Source organism: Myxocyprinus asiaticus, chromosome 21, assembly GCF_019703515.2.
Source record: "Myxocyprinus asiaticus isolate MX2 ecotype Aquarium Trade chromosome 21, UBuf_Myxa_2, whole genome shotgun sequence".
Classification (NCBI taxonomy): domain Eukaryota; kingdom Metazoa; phylum Chordata; class Actinopteri; order Cypriniformes; family Catostomidae; genus Myxocyprinus; species Myxocyprinus asiaticus.
Window position 1 is genome coordinate 37,214,856 of NC_059364.1, and position 20,576 is coordinate 37,235,431.

Consider the following 20,576-nt stretch of genomic DNA (forward strand, 5'->3'; position numbering starts at 1 on the left):
CGCTAACCAGGCTTCCAGCCTTTGCACTAATGGCACCAGGGGTACGATTGGATTTATCACTTCTGGGGTGGGTGGTTTATGGTAAGGCACAGCCCACAACAGTGACCGGTGCCTGGGGCGGGCGAGCAGCCCCAAGAACCACTGTACTTATCTGTTTGCTGGCTTTCTTTCGACGGAAAACAAGGGAATGCGAGATACTACATATTATCCATAAAATCCATATTAGCTCGTCGGGGAGCGAAGCTAACTCGACGTCAGACATGGTAAGTTGAAGAAATAATTGCCATGTTGGAGTGGTTGGCTGCTGGCAGACCTTTAAAGCGAGAGGGGAACAGTGATTGGTTAAAGGAAATTATGAATGAAACGATGATGTGTACCACACGAGTCTCCCTGACAGAACTACCACTTACGCTTCCATTTCTAGTAACTCATTTACATGTACTCCAGAAAGCCATTTAATGTGCGAAAGCTACTGAAGACATGAAATGTGCACTATGTACATGTGACAGATAAATTGCACTGCAATTGTGGGGTTCCCTTTACATCAGACTTTGGGGTTCCCCCGACGCACTTGAGCACATATGCACATGCGCACTCTAGAACTTCAAGTATTTCATTTATGCGTTAAAGGTGATGTAAGTGATTCTTTCATGAAATGGTATGCAGAAAATCTTTCACCCTGAAAGATATAGCTGATATAAGTGTACTGAGATATCTCACTAGTTTCTGTGATAGCATTAGACTGTATAAACAGCCATTGAAAATGTGACCACGGGCCACCGACACATTCTTTGATTAGCCAATCAGAAGACTTAGATGTGCTTTCTGCCTGTCAATCATTTTGCACGTTCTCATAGTGTAGTAGTTGAAGCGGAACATTCAGGTTTAATGTTATGTTCACATCAGTAACAGTGGTCAGCTAATGCTGCTATTTTGCTGCTGTTGTGTTTGACAACCGTCAGAAGATGCACTGCTGCTCTACTGTTCAGTGGTGGTCTCAACGCTATCTTTGGAGGGTGGTGTTTTGGAAAGAGGGGGTGTGTCTAATTTAACGTGGACACAAAAGCTGTGTCCTCAAATGGTGTGTATATATATATATATATATATATATATATATATATATATATATATATATATATACACACTACCGGTCAAAAGTTGAGACACTCATTCTTTATTATAATATTTTTTTATTATTATTATTTTTTTTTTCACATTTTAGAATAATAGTAAAGTCATCAAAACTATGGAATAACATAAATGGAACTATGGGAATTATGTTGTGACTAAACAAAACCCAAAATAAATCAAAACTGTGTCATATTTTAGCATCTTCAAAGTAGTCACCCTTTGCCTAGAATTTGCAGAAATGTACTCTTGACATTTTCTCAACCAACTTCTTGAGGTATCACCCTGGGATGCTTTTTAAACAGTATTGAAGGAGTTCCCATCTATGTTGGGCACTTATTGGCTGCTTTTCTTTATTATTTGGTCCAAGTCATCAATTTCAAAAACTTTTATTTTTTTTAATTACATTTTAGTTTTATAATGAAATAAATTAATATGTTGGGACAATTATATTTTTGTCTACAAAACTAATTTTAAACATTTAATCATACGCCTTCAAATCAAAAGATTTTTAAGATCTTTTAAAGTGTTTCAAAACTTTTGACCGGTAGTGTATATTTATAATAAACAAAACAGTGGTAGTGCAGCAATTAGAATGAACAAATTCTGAAAAGTGTGAATAACCACACAGTCACGCCATCCAACATGAAACTGCATGTTTTTTTTTTATTTAGCAGATTTCCTGAGTTTTCAAGAAGTTACACTTTGGATTCACATGTTATTCTGGTTATGGATTCTTGCTTAAAAACCTATGATGGCAGTTGCTCGATATGGCATGATCAGACATGTTAGATACCTGCATATGTTTCTGGTTATTTCTAGGGAATTAACAATGATGAACTATGCTCAGTGTTGGTAAAGGATGTACAGTACAGTTAACACAGAAATTTAGAAAGAAATTTAGAAAGACAGAATGTTATTTGATGTCAGTTGTTATTATGTGTTTACAGTGTTTAAGTGGGAAACCCCAACGTTAGTCAGAGGATTATTCAGGCATACAATTTGAGTGATAAAGATGAATAAATATATTAACTTACCTTTACATGAACACAAAATCCATGCATCTCTCCTTGCGAATGAACATCTCCGTCAAATTGTTGTAAAAGTCACCCGTTTGTTGAAGTTTCGATAGCCTCTCTTTCTTGATTTTTAATTGAAATTAACTTAGCCAAATCCACATAGGTCGTTGATGCTTACACTGCATATATCAATTTTGGCGCTTAATAACATATTAGTTGCATGAAATTGAACATGTTGACACAAAACTAAAATCTAGCCTATCAGATAGTATGACTGAAGGAAGGAGCTTCTGATTAGCTTACTCATTTTGGTAAGCATGCTTACCTTGACCATTTGTAGTAGCGGGCGTGATTCAGTTTGATTGAACTTACAGTGTTGAATGAAAGGGCAATAAACAATGCATTGAATCAGTGAAATTATAACATAAAGTGCTTATACCTGTGGGTGGTGCCAAAGCGAACAAACGAATAACTGTGCTGCTCAACTGAGATGAAAGATGACGAATTTGAACAAAAACAGTAGTTTATATTAACAATTATATTTAAATATTTCAAAGTGTCATTTTCTTTTCACTCTTCTGTTAGGTAAGCACTGCTTACCTTCCTTATTTGTATGGCATATCCCTGGTCCACACAGCAAACTAACAAGAAACTAACTATTCTTCTAACCACAGGTGGATATACAGTAGGGTTGCCATCTTTCGACCAGCCAAATACGGTACATTCCGCTTTAAATATGGAACTTGGCCTGAGATGCTGCACAGCTGTTAAAGAGGTCCACCTAGATCTTATTTACATAGGAAAACAATAGAAAAACAGCGCAGACGGACGCAAAAACGCGTTCAGTGTGAACGGTCCCTAATACGCTAAAAAGGAAAATCGCAAAAAACATTGCCGTTTATCAAGCGCTGAAATTGCTTGTTGCAGAACAATCTGGAATAATTGTAACAGTCCCCTCTTTGCAACCTGAACTTGTTCAGAACCTTAAATCTTTGTGACACCTGTGCTAAAAAAAAACAAACAATCTAGACACAGTTCAGTGACTGATACAGAACGCAGGTGTCTCGGCATGCATTTTTGAAACCTGAATCTCTTATTAACTTGACACAATGTCTAAAAATGTGCCAGTCCTCTGTGAGACACTGAAGAAACAGCGAGACGGGGTGCAGCAGGTATGGACGTTCGTCCAGCGTGTTTACACAGGAATCCAATGGCAAAACAGAGCAGACGCAGGCAAAAACACGTTCGGTGTGAACAGCCCCTAACTCATCCATTTGGGCGTATCTGTAAGAGTGTATGCGTGAAACAATTTCGGACGGCCTGTATATTTTTTCCCGAACCCTACTTAAAATAACTCAGCTGTCCCGACCCCAGCGGCTTCTAACATGAACCGCTCCAAAGCATTGACAACAGCATATTCCCGCATGTACCCAGAACAACATGTCACCCCTCAAGCATTTTTTGCAGAGCTTTCCAACGCTATCTTTGGAGGGTGGTGTTTTGGAAAGAGGGGGTGTGTCTAATTTAACGTGGACACAAAAGCTGTGTCCTCAAATGGCTGCATTCACATTTATGTGACGTTTCAGAACATCACTTTCTGTAAGCCATTTTCTTAAGCACTTGTAAAAGTTGTCAAAGTCTTGACAGTATAAAACATATGTGTATGGAATAAAAGATAAAGAAGTCTCAGCGAAGTCAAATGATGTCCACACCAGGCACGTGCCGTGTGCTTTGAGATTGGGCAAGCATCAAAGATATTTTAATACATATTATTAAATGCTGTGCCCAAAACACATTATACGGGTGAGTGTAATGTTGCGGAAATGTTATTGGCATAAATTGTTGCCTTAGAACCCACCAGTCAATGGAAACAATTATGTCACAGTGGCAAACTTCATGACCAAATTGTTTTAAATTCAGGACCGTAGTATTGCACTTATCACACAAATTAAAGATTGGCATATATTGAGCCGAGCATGTTTATGTCCATTAAATCATACAATGAACCATAGTGCCAGAAGAGCTTGTTTTGACATACAACAAAAAGAAAAAGAAACGATTGCCAGTTACTACAGTAGTTTCAATATCACAGGCCTCACACGCCACTCTTACCACAGTTCAGAAGCACTGGAATGGATAGCAGTTAACTATTCTGACCACCAAAGACAACAATCTTAACCTGAATGCACAAGGCAAATGTAACGGATACATGGCAGTCTACATTCCTTAATATATATTTTTAAACAGACATTGCGCCCTAATGTTAGAACTATAAAACAGACATAACACAAGAAGGACGTGATTTCCAGATCACTACTTCATAGCCTCAGACTAACCAGAAACAATGACCTAGTATCTTTGACCTAGAATCAATAATGCAGATTTTGAATAAATATATTAACTTACTTTTACTTGAACACAAAATCCATGCGTCGCTCCTTGCGAATGAACGTCTCTGTCAATTTGTTGTAAAAGTTGCCCGCTTGTTGAAGTTTCGATAGCCTCTCTTTCTCAATTTTTAATTGAAATTAACTTTGTCAAATGTAGTTTGTTGATGCTTACACTGCAGCAATTAATTCTGGCACTTAATAACATATTAGTTACGTGAAATTGAACATGTTGACACAAAACTAAAATCTAGCCTATCAGATAGCGTGACTGAAGGAAGGAGCTTCTGATTGGCTTACTCATTTTGGTAAGCATGCTTACCTTGACCATTTGTAGTAGCGGGCGTGATTCAGTTTGATTGAACTTACAGTGTTGAATGAAAGGGCCATAAACAATGCATTGAATCAGAGAAATTATAACATAAAGTGCTTATACCTGAGGGTGGCGCTAAAGCGAATAAATTAATAACTGTCTGTGCTGCTCAACTGAAATGAAAGATGACGAATTTGAACAAAAACAGTAGTGTATATTAACAGTTACGTATATTTAAATATTTAAGTGTCATTTTTCTTTTCACCCTTCTGTTAGGTAAACACTGCTTACCTTGCTTATATGGATGGCACGTCCCTGGTCCACACAGCAAACTAACAAGAAACTAACTATTCTTCTAACCACAGGTGGAGATACAGTAGGGTTGCCATCTTTTGAACAGCCAAATATGGTACATTTAAATATGGGACTTGTGAAGTGGTTAAAAAATGAGTTTTAATGACTTCAACCTAAGTGTATGTAAACTTCTGACTTCAACTGTGTGTGGGTGTGTGTGTGTGTGTGTGTATATATATATATATATATATATATATATATACACATATATACACTACCGGTCAAAAGTTTTGAGTCACTCATTCTTTATTATAATATTTTTTTATTATTTTATTTTTTATTCTTTTCACATTTTAGAATAATAGTAAAGTCATCAAAACTATGGAATAACATAAATGGAACTATGGGAATTATGTTGTGACTAAAAATCCAAAATAAATCAAAACTGTGTCATATTTTAGCATCTTCAAAGTAGTCACCCTTTGCCTAGAATTTGCAGACATGTACTCTTGACATTTTCTCAACCAACTTCTTGAGGTATCACCCTGGGATGCTTTTTAAACAGTATTGAAGGAGTTCCCATCTATGTTGGGCACTTATTGGCTGCTTTTCTTTATTATTTGGTCCAAGTCATCAATTTCAAAAACTTTTATTTTTTTTAATTACATTTTAGTTTTATAATGAAATAAATTAATATGTTGGCACAATTATATTTTTGTCTACAAAACAAATTTTAAACATTTAATCATACGCCTTCAAATCAAAAGATTTTTAAGATCTTTTAAAGTGTTTCAAAACTTTTGACCGGTAGTGTATATTTATAATAAACAAAACAGTGGTAGTGTAGCAATTAGAATGAACAAATTCTGAAAAGTGTGAATAACCACACAGTCACGCCATCCAACATGAAACTGCATGTTTTTTTTTTATTTAGCAGATTTCCTGAGTTTTCAAGAAGTTACACTTTGGGTTCACATGTTATTCTGGTTATGGATTCTTGCTTAAAAACCTATGATGGCAGTTGCTCGATATGGCATGATCAGACATGTTAGATACCTGCATATGTTTCTGGTTATTTCTAGGGAATTAACAATGATGAACTATGCTCAGTGTTGGTAAAGGATGTACAGTACAGTTAACACAGAAATTTAGAAAGAAATTTAGAAAGACAGAATGTTATTTGATGTCAGTTGTTATTATGTGTTTACAGTGTTTAAGTGGGAAACCCCAACGTTAGTCAGAGGATTATTCAGGCATACAATTTGAGTGATAAAGATGAATAAATATATTAACTTACCTTTACATGAACACAAAATCCATGCATCTCTCCTTGCGAATGAACATCTCCGTCAAATTGTTGTAAAAGTCACCCGTTTGTTGAAGTTTCGATAGCCTCTCTTTCTTGATTTTTAATTGAAATTAACTTAGCCAAATCCACATAGGTCGTTGATGCTTACACTGCATATATCAATTTTGGCGCTTAATAACATATTAGTTGCATGAAATTGAACATGTTGACACAAAACTAAAATCTAGCCTATCAGATAGTATGACTGAAGGAAGGAGCTTCTGATTAGCTTACTCATTTTGGTAAGCATGCTTACCTTGACCATTTGTAGTAGCAGGCGTGATTCAGTTTGATTAAACTTACAGTGTTGAATGAAAGGGCAATAAACAATGCATTGAATCAGTGAAATTATAACATAAAGTGCTTATACCTGTGGGTGGTGCCAAAGCGAACAAACGAATAACTGTGCTGCTCAACTGAGATGAAAGATGACGAATTTGAACAAAAACAGTAGTTTATATTAACAATTATATTTAAATATTTCAAAGTGTCATTTTCTTTTCACTCTTCTGTTAGGTAAGCACTGCTTACCTTCCTTATATGTATGGCATATCCCTGGTCCACACAGCAAACTAACAAGAAACTAACTATTCTTCTAACCACAGGTGGATATACAGTAGGGTTGCCATCTTTCGACCAGCCAAATACGGTACATTCCGCTTTAAATATGGAACTTGGCCTGAGATGCTGCACAGCTGTTAAAGAGGTCCACCTAGATCTTATTTACATAGGAAAACAATAGAAAAACAGCGCAGACGGACGCAAAAACGCATTCAGTGTGAACGGTCCCTAATACGCTAAAAAGGAAAATCGCTTTAATACAATCACCAGGAAGAACATAATTTCTATCAATCTTCATTTTCAATAAACACTTTTGCCAAAAGATCGAAGCTGCAATCAATGAAAAAAGTCAAGTCTTTTCCATAATTAAGATCAAGCCTTTTCCATTTTTAAAGCTCAATGAACCAGCTTTGCATTTAAAATCTTAAATATACTCTTATGACATCAGTTTTTAAGTGTACATTTTTAAATCAGTGCAGCAATATATCAGTGCGCTTTGTCCCGCGTCCCGCATGTCATGAGCAGTATTTTTGCATTTACTGGAAACTATTGCAGCTACTTCGGGCGGATTAACTGTATCAATCCATGTAAACATCCACGTTAAGTGTAAATGCCTTTTTCTTTGCCGTTCACGTGATTGACAGCTGGAGCGCGAACAGACAGCATTTCTGCAAGTGCACAGCGAGGTGCGTGGGGTGCGCGTGTGAGAAATGTGCAGGCGTGAGGCAATCCTATGGCGAAGAGAGTGGCTGTGCCCAAAATAGTTCACTCATTCACTAATTCCTATATAGTGAATGGCAGTTAGTGCTCTATATTTCAGCAGTAAGTGAACGAAATGAGTGAATTCGTCACTGACATATACACCGAGTGTCAGAGCTCTGGGGCTGTCGCATAAACAACGTAACATGTGAAATTTAAAAATACTTGGGCCTTACTTGTTATTCTTATTAAATAATATATTAAAACAATAAATCTTCATTCTGTTTGTCATTTTTAATATATAATGTGTGTTAATATAAAGAGTAAACACATTTGTTCAAAGAAAGAGTGCATTTTAAAATGTATCTGTATGTTTTGCCTCTCTATATATTATGTTATTTTAACTACAGTGTAACTACACTGAAATAACAATCCACACAGGACTTTAAAAGCTATGAAATAGCTAAAGTAGGCATTAATAAAACAAGATCTTGCTTTGGTTTATATTTCAGCATTATATATAATGTCCTTGTGGGACATTTTCACTGTAATAATTATTAGAAATGTTTCCAAACCTCTCTTCTTATTGACAAATTCATCCAGATCTGACAAGAGCCCTTAAAGGGATAGTACACCCAAAAATTGCAATTCTCATTATTTACTCACCCTCATGTCACCCCAGATGTGTATGACTTTCTGTCTTCTGCTGAACTCAAATTAAGATTTTTAGAAAAATGTCTCAGCTCTGTAGGTCCATACAATGCAAGTGAATGGGTGGCAACATTTTAAAGCTAAACAAAATCACCTAAGTCAGCATATAAGTAATCCATAAGACTCCAGTGGTTAAATGTGGTTAAATCAATATCTTCAGAAGCAATGTGTTAGGCGTGGATGAGAAACAGAGAAACAGATCACTTTCACAATTTTCTTCTTGTGTATTTGGTGATTCATATTCTTCTTTGCATATCGCCCCCTGCTGTACAGATGACTATATATACAGTATATAAAAACAGTGGTAGGGTAGCAATTAGCATTAAAGCAATAGTTCACCCAAAAATGAAATGTTTCTTTCTTCATCAAAACAGAATTTAAGATTTTTACGATTTAATTTCAGGCCTCCTCCATTAAACAGTTATTATTCCATTATTTTTTTGACAGTCCAAAATGCATATTTAGGGCGCATCAAAATAATCCACATGATTCCAGTCGACAAATAAAGTTCTTCTGAACCCAAATGATTGATTATTTTTAGAAACAAAACAATTTGCTTATATATTTTTAACTACAAATGTTCGCTTCCGTACATCTCTGTGACGCGCTCATGAAAGGGATGATGTAAGCTCGTTGGTAAGGTCACGCATCACGTGGAGGAGGAGGCAGGAAGCACGTCATTGTTTACAAGAGAAGGAGCACTGTACAAAAGTTGAATTGTCTTTGCTGTAGATTTGTAGTTGTATAAGTGTATTGTTCAAAATGGTCATTTTGTGTGTGTATCCTGGATGCTTCAGCCTTCAGAAACCCCAAAGAAAATGCACACCGGGAAAAATATTAACTTTTCATCTATTGCATATACATGATCATGAGCGATTGAAGCTCTGGCTTATCGTGCTGAACCTGGATATCAGTGCACCCCTACATTCTCTCAAATATTGGTGGGTGAGCTGTGAAAATTTTACCCCTGAGGATTTCAGACCATCGAAAGAAACAAAGGGTCGATATCTGAATTCATCGGCTGTGCCCGTGCTTTTTCTAGAGAACTCTGTCATAACTTTGTCATATAGCCTATATATTTCTATATAGTAGCTGTAGTAACAAACAAAACATGATATTTACTCTACTGATAGGGTGCCATTGGGTCCTTCTGGCCTTGGTCAGAGCTTCCAGTTTATTCGTGGCAAACTGAAAAAACCTCTAAAATGCTGGGGCTCAGTAATGGTGGAAAACCATTATGTTCGGTAATGCAGCTAGGACTAGGAGTGTTCTCACCGGCTGCCTCACTAATTGTTTCCGGTGGGATTGCTATGGTCCAGTCGTGGCAGCACAGGCTCTCTGCCTCTGTTGGTATCGGTTGGCATTTACTACAGGTGCACCACCATATCTCCATAGATCTCTGTTTCCCCAAGACTTGTGATTGTGCCACTGCTGCAGCCTCCTCCTTCTCCCTCAGTTCCTCATTGTGTATTTGTGCTCAAATACATAGGGTTGGGCAAAAAACTCCATCTCCTCTTCTCTTCTAAAATCAAAATCCTCCGACATTGTGTCTGAAATTGTTTTGGACTGTTTTGGTTTGTGAACGGTGCTTGGTCTGTGGTCTGTGCAAGTTTCTCTTGTAAACAATGACGCACTTCCTGCCTCCTCCTCCAAGTGATGCGTGACCTTACCAATGAGCTTACATCATCTCTCTCATAAACGCGTGTCATAGAGATGAACGGAAGCGAACATTTGTAGTTTAAAAGTATATAAGTATTGTTCCCTGTCTGTCACTCACTCGATGTTGTGTCGATGTAGTGACACTAGGGGTTTGATCTTGAGAGCCCCAATCACCATTGCTTAAAATAAAAAAGGCCAATGATAATTGCCGAGTGGAATTTGCATGCCACTCTCCGCCCCCAGACATACGGGTATAAAAGGAGATGGTGTGCACCACTTATTCAGATTTTTTCTATGGAGCCGAATGCATGCTTGTGTTTGTCCTCTCACCTTTCGCTTACTTTGCTAGATTTTATGCCGCATATCAGCGGTCACCCTCGCATGGTCGAGTGTTGTGCTTCCCCTGGGATTTTCGGCGGCTGAGTCCACGGGTGCTAAAAGAGTATATTCAAAAGAATATATTTGCTTCTTAAAGAGCTCGTGCAAACGCTTGCCATATTTTTAAAGATGTCATTCCGCGTTTGCTCTACTGGATGTGGCTGTTATCTCTCCCCTCTGGACAGCCATGAAATCTGTCTTGAGTGCTTGGGGCGCCAGCACGCCGAGGCAGCTTTCGTGGAAGGGTTATGTTCTCATTGCGAGAACATGCCCATCAGAACGTTGCAGTCGTGGCTCACTTCCTTCTTCATGAAGCAAGGAGCCACCGCGGCTGCTCTCCAACCCGCTCCGTCCTGGGCTGATGCACAGTCGGCCCGGTCGGCAAGCACCGCGGGCGATCTGGATGTGGATATGGGAGCATTTTCACCGGCTCAACCCCTGCAGACCTCCCATCTCCCAGCACACTCGTTCTATCCGGAAGAGCTGTCGAGTGATACAAGTGAAACCTTCCACCCTGCCCTGAGCATTCATGCTGGATGATTGGTTTCTTGGCTCGGAACGCGACTCACTGCCGCGCCCCGCCCCGGTGCCTTTCTTCCCAGAGGTGCACGAGGAGCTAACGAAGTCGTGGAAGGCCCCTTTTTGTGCCCGTACATGCTTTGCGGGCTCGTCCATCCTAACTACCTTCAACGGCGAAGTGGCTAAGGGATATGTTGAGCTCCCCCAGGTAGAGCGCACCGTAGTGGTGCATTTATGCCCAAAGGGCGCAGCCACCTGGTGTGACCGACCAAGGCTCCCTTCCAAGGCCTGTAAGATCTCTTCCTCACTAATGATGAAGGCTTACAAGGCCGTGGGTCAAGCCGCTTCCGCCCTGCACGCCATGGCCATCCTGCAGGTCCACCAAGCCAAGGTGCTGAAAGATCTGGGTGCCGCTGGCGCGGAGTCTGGATGCCTGGTTACCGCTCTCCAGCCCCTCGCTGTGGCTCATCAGGACAATTTGCCTCGGCTATACGATCCAGTTCGCCAGACGCCCGCCCAGGTTCGGTGGCATCCTCTCCACTACGGTTCGGGGTGAGGGTGTTGCTGTCCTCCGGGCGGAGGTTGCCACCCTTCTGGCGAAGGGAGAAATAGAGCTCGTTCCCGTAGCCGAGTTGTGCAAGGGCTTTTACAGCCCTTATTTTATTGTGCCCAAGAGAGGGGGAGGGTCACACCCAATCTTGGATCTGCATACTTTGAACAAAGCCTTACACAGGCTTCCATTCAAGATATTAACACAGAAGTGCATCCTGCCGTCAATACGACATTAGGATTGGTTTGCGGCTATTGACATGAAGGACGCGTACTTTCACGTATCAATCCTTCCTCGACACAGACCCTTTCTTTGGTTTGCCTTCGAGGGACGAGCATACTAGTACAAGGTCCTCCCCTTCGGTCTGTCCCTGTTCCCTCACATCTTTACCAAGAGTAGAGGCTGCCCTGGCCCTGCTGAGGGAGATGGGCGTTCACATTCTCAATTATCTCGAGAACCGGCTAATCCTAGCTCACTCGCAAGATCTATGAGTGCGCACAGGGACCTTGTGCTTCAGCACCTCGACTGACTCTGGAGACCTTCAGGCAGAAGGTAGCAGTGCCAGTGAAACAATTTCAGAGGCTCCTGGGACATATGCCATCCTCGGTGGTGGTTCCCCCCCTCGGGTTGACGCATATGAGACCGCTTCAGCACTGGCTACAGACTCGAGTCCCGAGGTGGGCATGGTGCCACGGCACCCGGCATGCGACCATCACGCCACAGTGCCGTCAGACTTTCAGCCCTTGGTCGGACCTGGCATTTCTATGGGCAGGTGTTCCCCTAGAGCAGGTCTCAGGGCGCATTGTGGTCACGACAGACACCTCGGGCTGGGGTGCTGTGTGCAACGGTCAGGCATTCTCGGGGCTCTGGACAGGGGTTAGTCTGGACCGACAACACGGCGACCGTAGCGTACATAAACCGCCAAGGCGGCATATGCTCGCTTCGCATGTCACAACTCATCTGCCGCCTCCTCCTCTGGAGTCAGCAGAAGTTGAAGTCGCTGTGAGCCACTCACCTTCTGGGCGTCCTCAACTGTGCAGCGGATGCGCTCTCACGGCAGGTAACGCTCCATGGGGAGTGGAGAGAGTTTCGGGCAGGCGCAGGTAGACCTGTTCGCCTCCCAAAAGTTCTCTCACTGCCCCCATTGGTACTCCCTGTCCGAGGATCCCCTCGGCACGGGTGCCTTGGCACACAGCTGGCCTCGGGGGCCGCGCAAGTACACGTCTCCTCCAGTGAGCCTCATTGCACAGACTCTGTGCAAAGTCAGGGAAGTGTACGTGGCTGCCATAGCAGCTTACCATGACACACTGGACGGGAGGCCCTCGTGACAGCGCGACCTGATCAACAGGTTCCTCAAGGGCACGAGGAGGTTGAATCATCCTAGACTGTGCCTGATTCCCTCTTGGAATCTCTCTGTGGTCCTACCTGCCCTACAGAGAGCCCCCTTTGAGCCCCTGAAGCAGGCCGAGCTCAGCACTTTGTCTCTGAAGATGGCCCTCCTGGTGGCACTCACTTCCATCAAGAGGGTGGGGGACCTGGAGGCGCTCTCTGTTACCAACGAATGCCTGGAGTTTGGGCCGGCACACTCTCATGTGATCTTCAGACCCCGGCCCGTTTACGTGCCGAAAGTTCTCACCACTCCTTTTTGGGACCAGGTGGTGAACCTGCAAGCGCTCCCTTCAGAGGAGGAAGACCCGGCCTTGTCGTTGCTGTGTCCAGTTCACGCCCTGCACATCTATCTGGACCGCACGCAGAGCTTTAGATGTTCGGAGCAGCTCTTTGTCTATTTTGGAGGACAGCAGAAGGGGAAAGCTCTCTCCAAGCAGAGGCTAGCCCATTGGATTGTGGATGCTATTTCTCTTGCATACCAATCTCAGGACTTGCCGTGCCCCATGGGAGTCCGGGGGCGCACTCCACTAGAGGTGTTGAGTCCTCCTGGGCACTGGCAAGAGCTGCGGGTAGGGCTACACCCAATACCTTTGTGAGGTTTTATAAACTACGCATAGACCCAGTTTTGACCCGAGTGTTACGTGGTAACAGCAGGTAGACCGGGCGGCCGTTTGGGTGTACAAATTGCATTGCATCTTTCCCCTTTTTTCAAAGGTGATAATGTGCGCCTTTTTGTCCACAACAGTTCACCGTATCCGGTGAACCCCGGACACCTCTTTAATTCTCAAACACTGTTTGGTGACGAACTCGGCGGAGGAGTAATGACACCAGGCCCAGTACTCGTGGTATGCCCCTTTTCAGGTGAGCCCATGTGCTTGGGCTCAGTGCTCCATGCATGGTGATTCCCCCTTGGTAATCCCGTATGATGAGTTTCCACTGTTTGGTTTCCCTTTAGGTGAACCCTGTATTTCCCCTCGCCAGAGCTTTCTCTGCCTCGGCCACTGTGGCTGCGTACCCTCTCTGTAGATATGGTCCTCCGGTGGTATCATTCCATATGTGAACTTCCCTGTTGGTAAGTTCATGTGAGGTATTCACCACATGTTAACCTCCCTCTGGTAGGATGTGGTCTCCATAGTGCTCTCCTTCCTGGAGAGGGAAGAGCACTTCCCAGCTCTATTCTAGAACGTGCTTGGCGGGAAATTGCTTAACAGCAAATCAGGAAAGGCACTGCCAGTAGACTACTTGGGTGAGTGCCTCCTCCCCCCCTTAATGGGACTAGGGAGGCCTTACTTAACTCACTGTAAGGTCACGACGTGGTTGAGCGTTCGCTGCAAGGCGTGCAGCAGCTTGCCCATGTCCACTCTTCTGTACCTCGTGACACAGTTCAGCACCTGCGGCATTTCCTATAGGAACCCCTAGTGTCACTATATCGACACAACGTCGAGTGAGTGACAGACAGGGAACATCTTGGTTACTGATGTAACCTCTGTTCCTTGATGGAGGGAACAAGATGTTGTGTCCCTCCTGCCGTGGCGCTGAACAGGCCGCTGACATGGCTGGGACTCTCTATCGGCTCCTCAGCATAAATCTGAATGATTGGTGTATACCCGTATGTCCGGGGGCGGAGAGTGGCATGCAAATTCCACTCGCAAATTCCACTCACCAATTCTCATTGGCCTTTTCTGTTTTAAGCAAAGGTGATTGGGGCTTTCAAGATCGAACCCCTAGTGTCACTACATCGACACAACATCTCGTTCCCTCCATCAGGGTACAGAGGTTACATCAATAACCAAGATGTTTTGTTTCTCAAAATAATCAATCGTTTGGGTTCAGAAGAACTTTATTTGTCGAACTTTATTTGAAAAATGGAGTACATTCACTTGCATTGTTTATGGGAGGAGGCCAGAAATTAAATCCTAAAAATCTTAAATTCTGTTTTGATGAAGAAAGAAACTGAGGGTGAGTAAATTATCAACAAATTTTCATTTTTGGGTGAACTATTCCTTTAACAAATTCTGAGAAGTGTGAATAACCACACAGTCATGCCATCCAACATGCAAATGCATGTTTTCTTTTTTTTTTTTTTTTTTTTTTGGCAGATTTCCTGAGTTCTCAAGAAATTACACTTTGGGTTCACATATTATTCTGGTAATGGATTCTTGCTTAAAAACATATGATGGCATTTGTTTGATATGGCATGTTCAGACATGTTATTGGTTATTTCTAGGGAATTAACAATGATGAACTATGCTCAGTGTATTTTTTTATACAGTGTTAAAGTGGGAAACCCCAAAGTTAGTCAGAGGATTTCAGGCATACAATTTAAGTGATAAAGAGAGACATTGCAGCAAGTTTGAAGATATTGCAGGATGCATCAGAATTGACTTAACTTGACTTAAGACTTAACACTCCCCTTATGATGTCATTATGAAGAAAACAGAGGAAGCCTGCTTTGAGGCAATTTATGGGCTGCTGTTTCCCTCAGACCAGAACATTACACTGAGGCATCTTTCTTCACACTCTCAATGAGCTTGAATCAGCAGACTATTTATTAGGCAACTCTGGTAAGACATGAAAATGTTTTTCTTACAGATATGTTGTGAAATATTTATAGTAAGGTTGTGCTTGGTATATAGAAAGCAATGGTTGTTGTGTATGCACTTGAATCCTGTCTTCCTTATCCCCAATCTACTATTAGAGCACATATTTACATGTGTAAAAACTGTTGGTCTTACTTTGCTTATACTGTTAATGTTTGCCCTTGTGTTCTGTTGAGATTAACTGTACTGTATTTATGTTTGGGTGACAGAGACCCAGTAATGGATGTGTAGAATGTTTTTATTTTTTTTATTAAGGTTCTAAATTAACTTATTTTCCTACAAATTATGTTAATATGTTACTCAATATTGTAAAAACCCATCATATTATTGAAGCTGTATCCCTTTGTTTTACCTCAAAGTAGGCATACACGTTCCATAAATGTGACTGCCATCATTCTAGAAAGGATGTTGATGGATGTAGATCAATTCAATAAAATATAGAAATCAAAATAACCATATGTCAGGAGTGTATCTTTACAGTGTGTACACCAGACAGAAAATGTTTGTTCATTTGTAAGACCCACCAAGCAGGTCTGTTTACTTGCAAATTTGTGGAACTCGACATGGACCAGTTTCAACTGAGCAGCGAAAACCACAAAACCTTTACAACCTAATGGAAAGTGTGGTGCGACTAATTTCTAGTTCCAGTTCTACCCAGAATTCTCTACTTCCATACCATACATTCCATAAATCATATTAAACTGACCTGATGTTGAGAAAAACAGCACTGAAGACTCTTGAAACAAATTACATGCTCCAACAGCAATTAGAAAGCTTTTCAATCTAAACATCAAGTACAAAGTAAAATCAGTGAAAGCCTGGGCTTTATACACCAAAGGTGTCCCCACTGGAAAATTCACCTTGGAGAATTTATTTGCACACCGGAAGTCCATCAGGAGAAATTCCTGATCATGCAGATTCCCATTGAGATGACTATATTTCGCCCATGGAGTTTTGCTGAGCAGTGGTTAATGTGAAGGATCCTTTAGCACTATTCAGCGGGTTATGCGGATATTTGGTCAATTCTGTGCAGTTTTGTTGGGTATTTCTGTAACTCTTTTGAAGTGTTTGTCTTCTCGTAATTCGTAAAATTAAATTTTTAGCCCTTTGACCATTTAAGCTTTATTAAAGGTTAAATGGTCAATTATCATGCAGGTTCCCAGTGAGGTTGCAATTGCAGAATTTCCCCATGCAACGGTCAATGTGATGGAGCCTTTAGCACTATTCAGCAGGTTGTGCAGATATTTGGTCCATTCTGTGCAGTTAAGTTGCAGTTACATTACTCTGTTTGTCTTGGAGTGTTTATTTTGCCATAATTTGCTTAGCAAACTAGATGCAAAATAAGACAAGTAGGTACTTATAGCCTTTGACCATTAACCATGTCGAAATCTCAATGTCCACTGTAGTGGATGTAAGCATCAGAGGGTTAAAATGCTATATCACTTTGGTGTAGATTATGCTCCCGATGCTAATGCAATACTACTACTATTCCTATAAGTTGGTATTCTTACAAGTACTGTTAGCCTAAAATTGTTACTTCAGCAAGCTACTTTTTACACTGAACAGCAAGGCTGTTCCCTCATATATTGCACACGTTATTGCACATGAACTCTTGTTGCTGCAAATTAAAAGGAAACAGCAATTAGGTGTTAACACTGAACTCTTAACTATGTTTTCAGAAAGTGCGCAGCAGATCTGACTGATCTACCATGACATCCAATGCCACAGATTATCACTGTGGACCCTCAACCCATGGGCTAGTGTCCTCCGTCCTTCCTCCTGTACTTATCATTGAGCTGTTACTCGGCCTGCCTGGCAATGTCATAGCACTAATGATCTTTTGCCAAAACATGCAGCATTGGAGGGCCAACGTTACTTTCCTCTTCAACCTGGTTTTGTCTGATTTTCTGCTCCTCTTGAACCTACCCTTTCGTATCGACAACTACTGGCATGGTAATAAGTGGAGATTTGGAGATGCTTGGTGTCGGATCAACCTATTCATGCTAGCGGTAAACCGTTCCGCTAGCATTGCTTTCCTGACCACTGTGGCAGTTGACCGCTACTTTAAAGTGGTCCATCCACATCACAGAATCAATCACATGCGCTCAAAACAGGCAGCTTGGGTCGCCTGTTTCATCTGGGTAGTTGTGATATCTCTGAGGATGCCATTACTGGCTAACAATCTTCATAGCACAGATGAGAAAAACATCTCCCATTGTAGGAGTTTCAGCAACTATGAGAATCCACCACCAGGAATCCAACTGTATTATGTCATATTTAATTTAGATTTCTTTTTGCCTTTGGTGCTCCTGATCTTCTGCTCCGTGCTCATTGCCTGTATCCTACGTTCTCGCAAGATCAACAAGGACAAGAGAGTGCAAAGGGCTATTCAGACTGTCCTAGTGATTGTTGGGGTTTTCGTCCTTTGTTTCTTTCCTGGGATTGGCACAGGGCTGACTGCACTCTATTTTAAATCTCTTGGAAATTACTACTGCAATGCTTACCATCTGACCAGTGAGTTGTTTGAGATGTCCATAGCTTTCACCTATCTGAACAGTGCTCTGGATCCAGTCATCTACTGCTTCTCCAGCTCTATATTACGCAATTCTTTGAAACAAGCGCTAAACCGGACTGGAATCATGGAGCTAATGCCCAATCGACAGGGCAGCGTGAAAAGTGGAAGAGACTGAGAATGGATTTAGGATTGGACAGGAAAAAAATTAACTGTAAAGTGGGCAGTGCATACTTATTAAAGGTGAAGAATGTAATTCAACCAATGGCATGAGTTTGAGACAGGGACTGTTTGTTTGACTGATGGCAGATAGGGAGAGTTGTTATTTTTGCAATTCTATTTAGTGGCACATATATTGCACACTTGCCCTTTAATTCACTGTGGCTTTATTTATTGTTTTGTATGTTAAGTTTTCTTTTTGGTAGATATACATTTTATTTGTATTTCTGGTTCATATACAGTAATAAAGGATTTTTATGTAACACAGAATTGTAAATAGATTGTCTGATTTCAGTGTGATATATGATAAATGATTAATAAATAAAATAATGCCATACAAGATTGAATATGAAAAAACAAAAAAACAATTGGGATATCGTGATTTTGTTTTACATTTTAGGAATATTTTCCTTTTAAAGTGAATTTAATTAATACCTTATCTATAGTGTGCAAGTGTACGAAAATGTTTAGTAAACATGGGGTAAATTTCCATTATAATTCATAATAAATATTGGTGTACAGTATGTTTCAACATAATCAATGCAGCTGGACCAACATTTACTATAGGTTTGAAAAAGTTTAATACCAATTTCCGTTTCATTACTACATCTATGTTGACAACCTTAAGATATCACAAAAACTAATTTGCACCCTTAGAGGCGCTATAGTTAAAATGACTCTTAAGTCAGACTACACTACACTTTGCACTCCATTCACTTCTATTAAAATGTATCTGAATGCAACAGAGAGAAATGTTGCATTCCACTACAGACAAAAGTTCGAGTTTGGTGAACACTGACCTGTGAATTCAGATGATAAGATGTGAGACCAATAGATCGAAATGTCATACACTAACCCCTTGGCTCAATACAAAGAATACATATTACAAAGCTGTGTGTTTTAATTTTTGCAGGAAAGTGAGTAGATGGTATATAATAATATTTTGAATATAATAGTATTTGTTATTTGTGATAAAACCAGAAGCCTTCGTGCATGACATCATATCCTGTTCATTGCGCTGTCCGAAATAATGTTGCATGCTCAAAGCCTAGTGTGACTGCCCCTTTACACCAGCTGGATTTCTATTAATCTAATATTGGATAAGCTTGAAATGTAACAACAAGGCTTTTCCCAAGTATTTAATTCCCTTGGACTTTACCAACCATGCAAGAGAACAGAAGTAAGTCATTTACCTCGTTCTTAATTATCAATTAGAAATATCAATGTCATCCAAGTAGCATACCAACAACATTTGATATTTTCTTGTTGTTAATGCATAATTCAGAACCTCTGGAACTGCAGATAATAATGGTCAAATTACATAACAACTACAGCTTAACAGGCCTTGCAGTTACAGCCAAGAATTGTTTATTTGATTGCTAAACTTAAATAATCAGTTGTCAAGTCATGTATGCAATGCAAGCACACAAGCACATATACTGTATACTGGTTGTTAGACACAACAAAGTAACAGACACAATTTGGCTCCAAACATGTATCCCCTACAAACCCAAACACATACACATAGTTGTAACAGAAGGCTTGAGTGGAAGCAGAAAAGGGTCTTTTAACTGCCGGTGGGGAAGATTGCACTTCAAAGGCTCCCACACACTCACAAGCATGCAGGATGCTCTTCCACTCTCAGCTATAACCCTAAAAGCTCCTAGATTTTGTGAAAACCACAAGGGTTTTGGTATTTTAGGAAAATATCAATGTCAGAATGCTGCCCATTGAAAGCATTCTCTCACACAAACTTTGAACCAACCCTTAATATAAACATGTTAAAGCTTGATTCTGTGACCAGTGGGATGGATTTCAGTTTTTAAAAGAGTGTTAAGCTTTTACTCTACACACATTTTACTGCAAACTTTTTGCACCTCCTTATAAATATCAGGGTTAAATATTTCGGTTAGCAAGTTGTCATTTTGGTTGGCATTCTTACAATAGACTGGTTGTATTTGCAAAATAAATGATAACTGAAACAAGTTACTTGAAATTGTGTTGTGATTGCATAATACTTAAATAGATCAGTACACTTTACCGTGTTTTCTTTGTTGCTCAAAGAAAGTTCCTCAAACCCCAATGTTACAGACACTGTTCTTGGCTTACATTGCTATCAACTGCCCTTTAATTATTCATCAAGCCATACTTGATAATATTTGTTATGATAACACATATTCTGCTCTTCTGATCACACAACTGACAAAGGCACTACACTTGTTCAGGTCTACATCCTACTTTGAAATGAACTCCAGTCATTTTTAGACCAGGGAGTAGTAAAAATTGTTAA

At 40.6% G+C, this 20,576-nt stretch overlaps 1 protein-coding gene across 3 annotated transcripts in view; it reads left to right on the plus strand.

Annotated features, from left to right (window-relative positions):
* LOC127412180 (hydroxycarboxylic acid receptor 2-like) overlaps positions 1 to 18,637 on the plus strand; it is a 33,948-nt gene extending 15,311 nt beyond the window's left edge. Inside the window, exons 1-2 of one of the 3 annotated variants that reach the window (XM_051648336.1) lie at positions 3,635 to 3,746; positions 17,235 to 18,637. In XM_051648336.1, coding sequence (XP_051504296.1) covers positions 17,265 to 18,245 — 981 coding nt within the window. In that variant the 5' untranslated portion in view covers positions 3,635 to 3,746; positions 17,235 to 17,264 and the 3' untranslated portion in view covers positions 18,246 to 18,637. Of the gene's footprint in view, positions 1 to 3,634; positions 3,747 to 15,155; positions 15,520 to 17,234 lie in introns of those variants that run through there. The other 2 variants (XM_051648334.1, XM_051648335.1) reach the window with 2 other exon arrangements.
* The last annotated feature ends 1,939 nt before the right edge of the window (positions 18,638 to 20,576 follow it).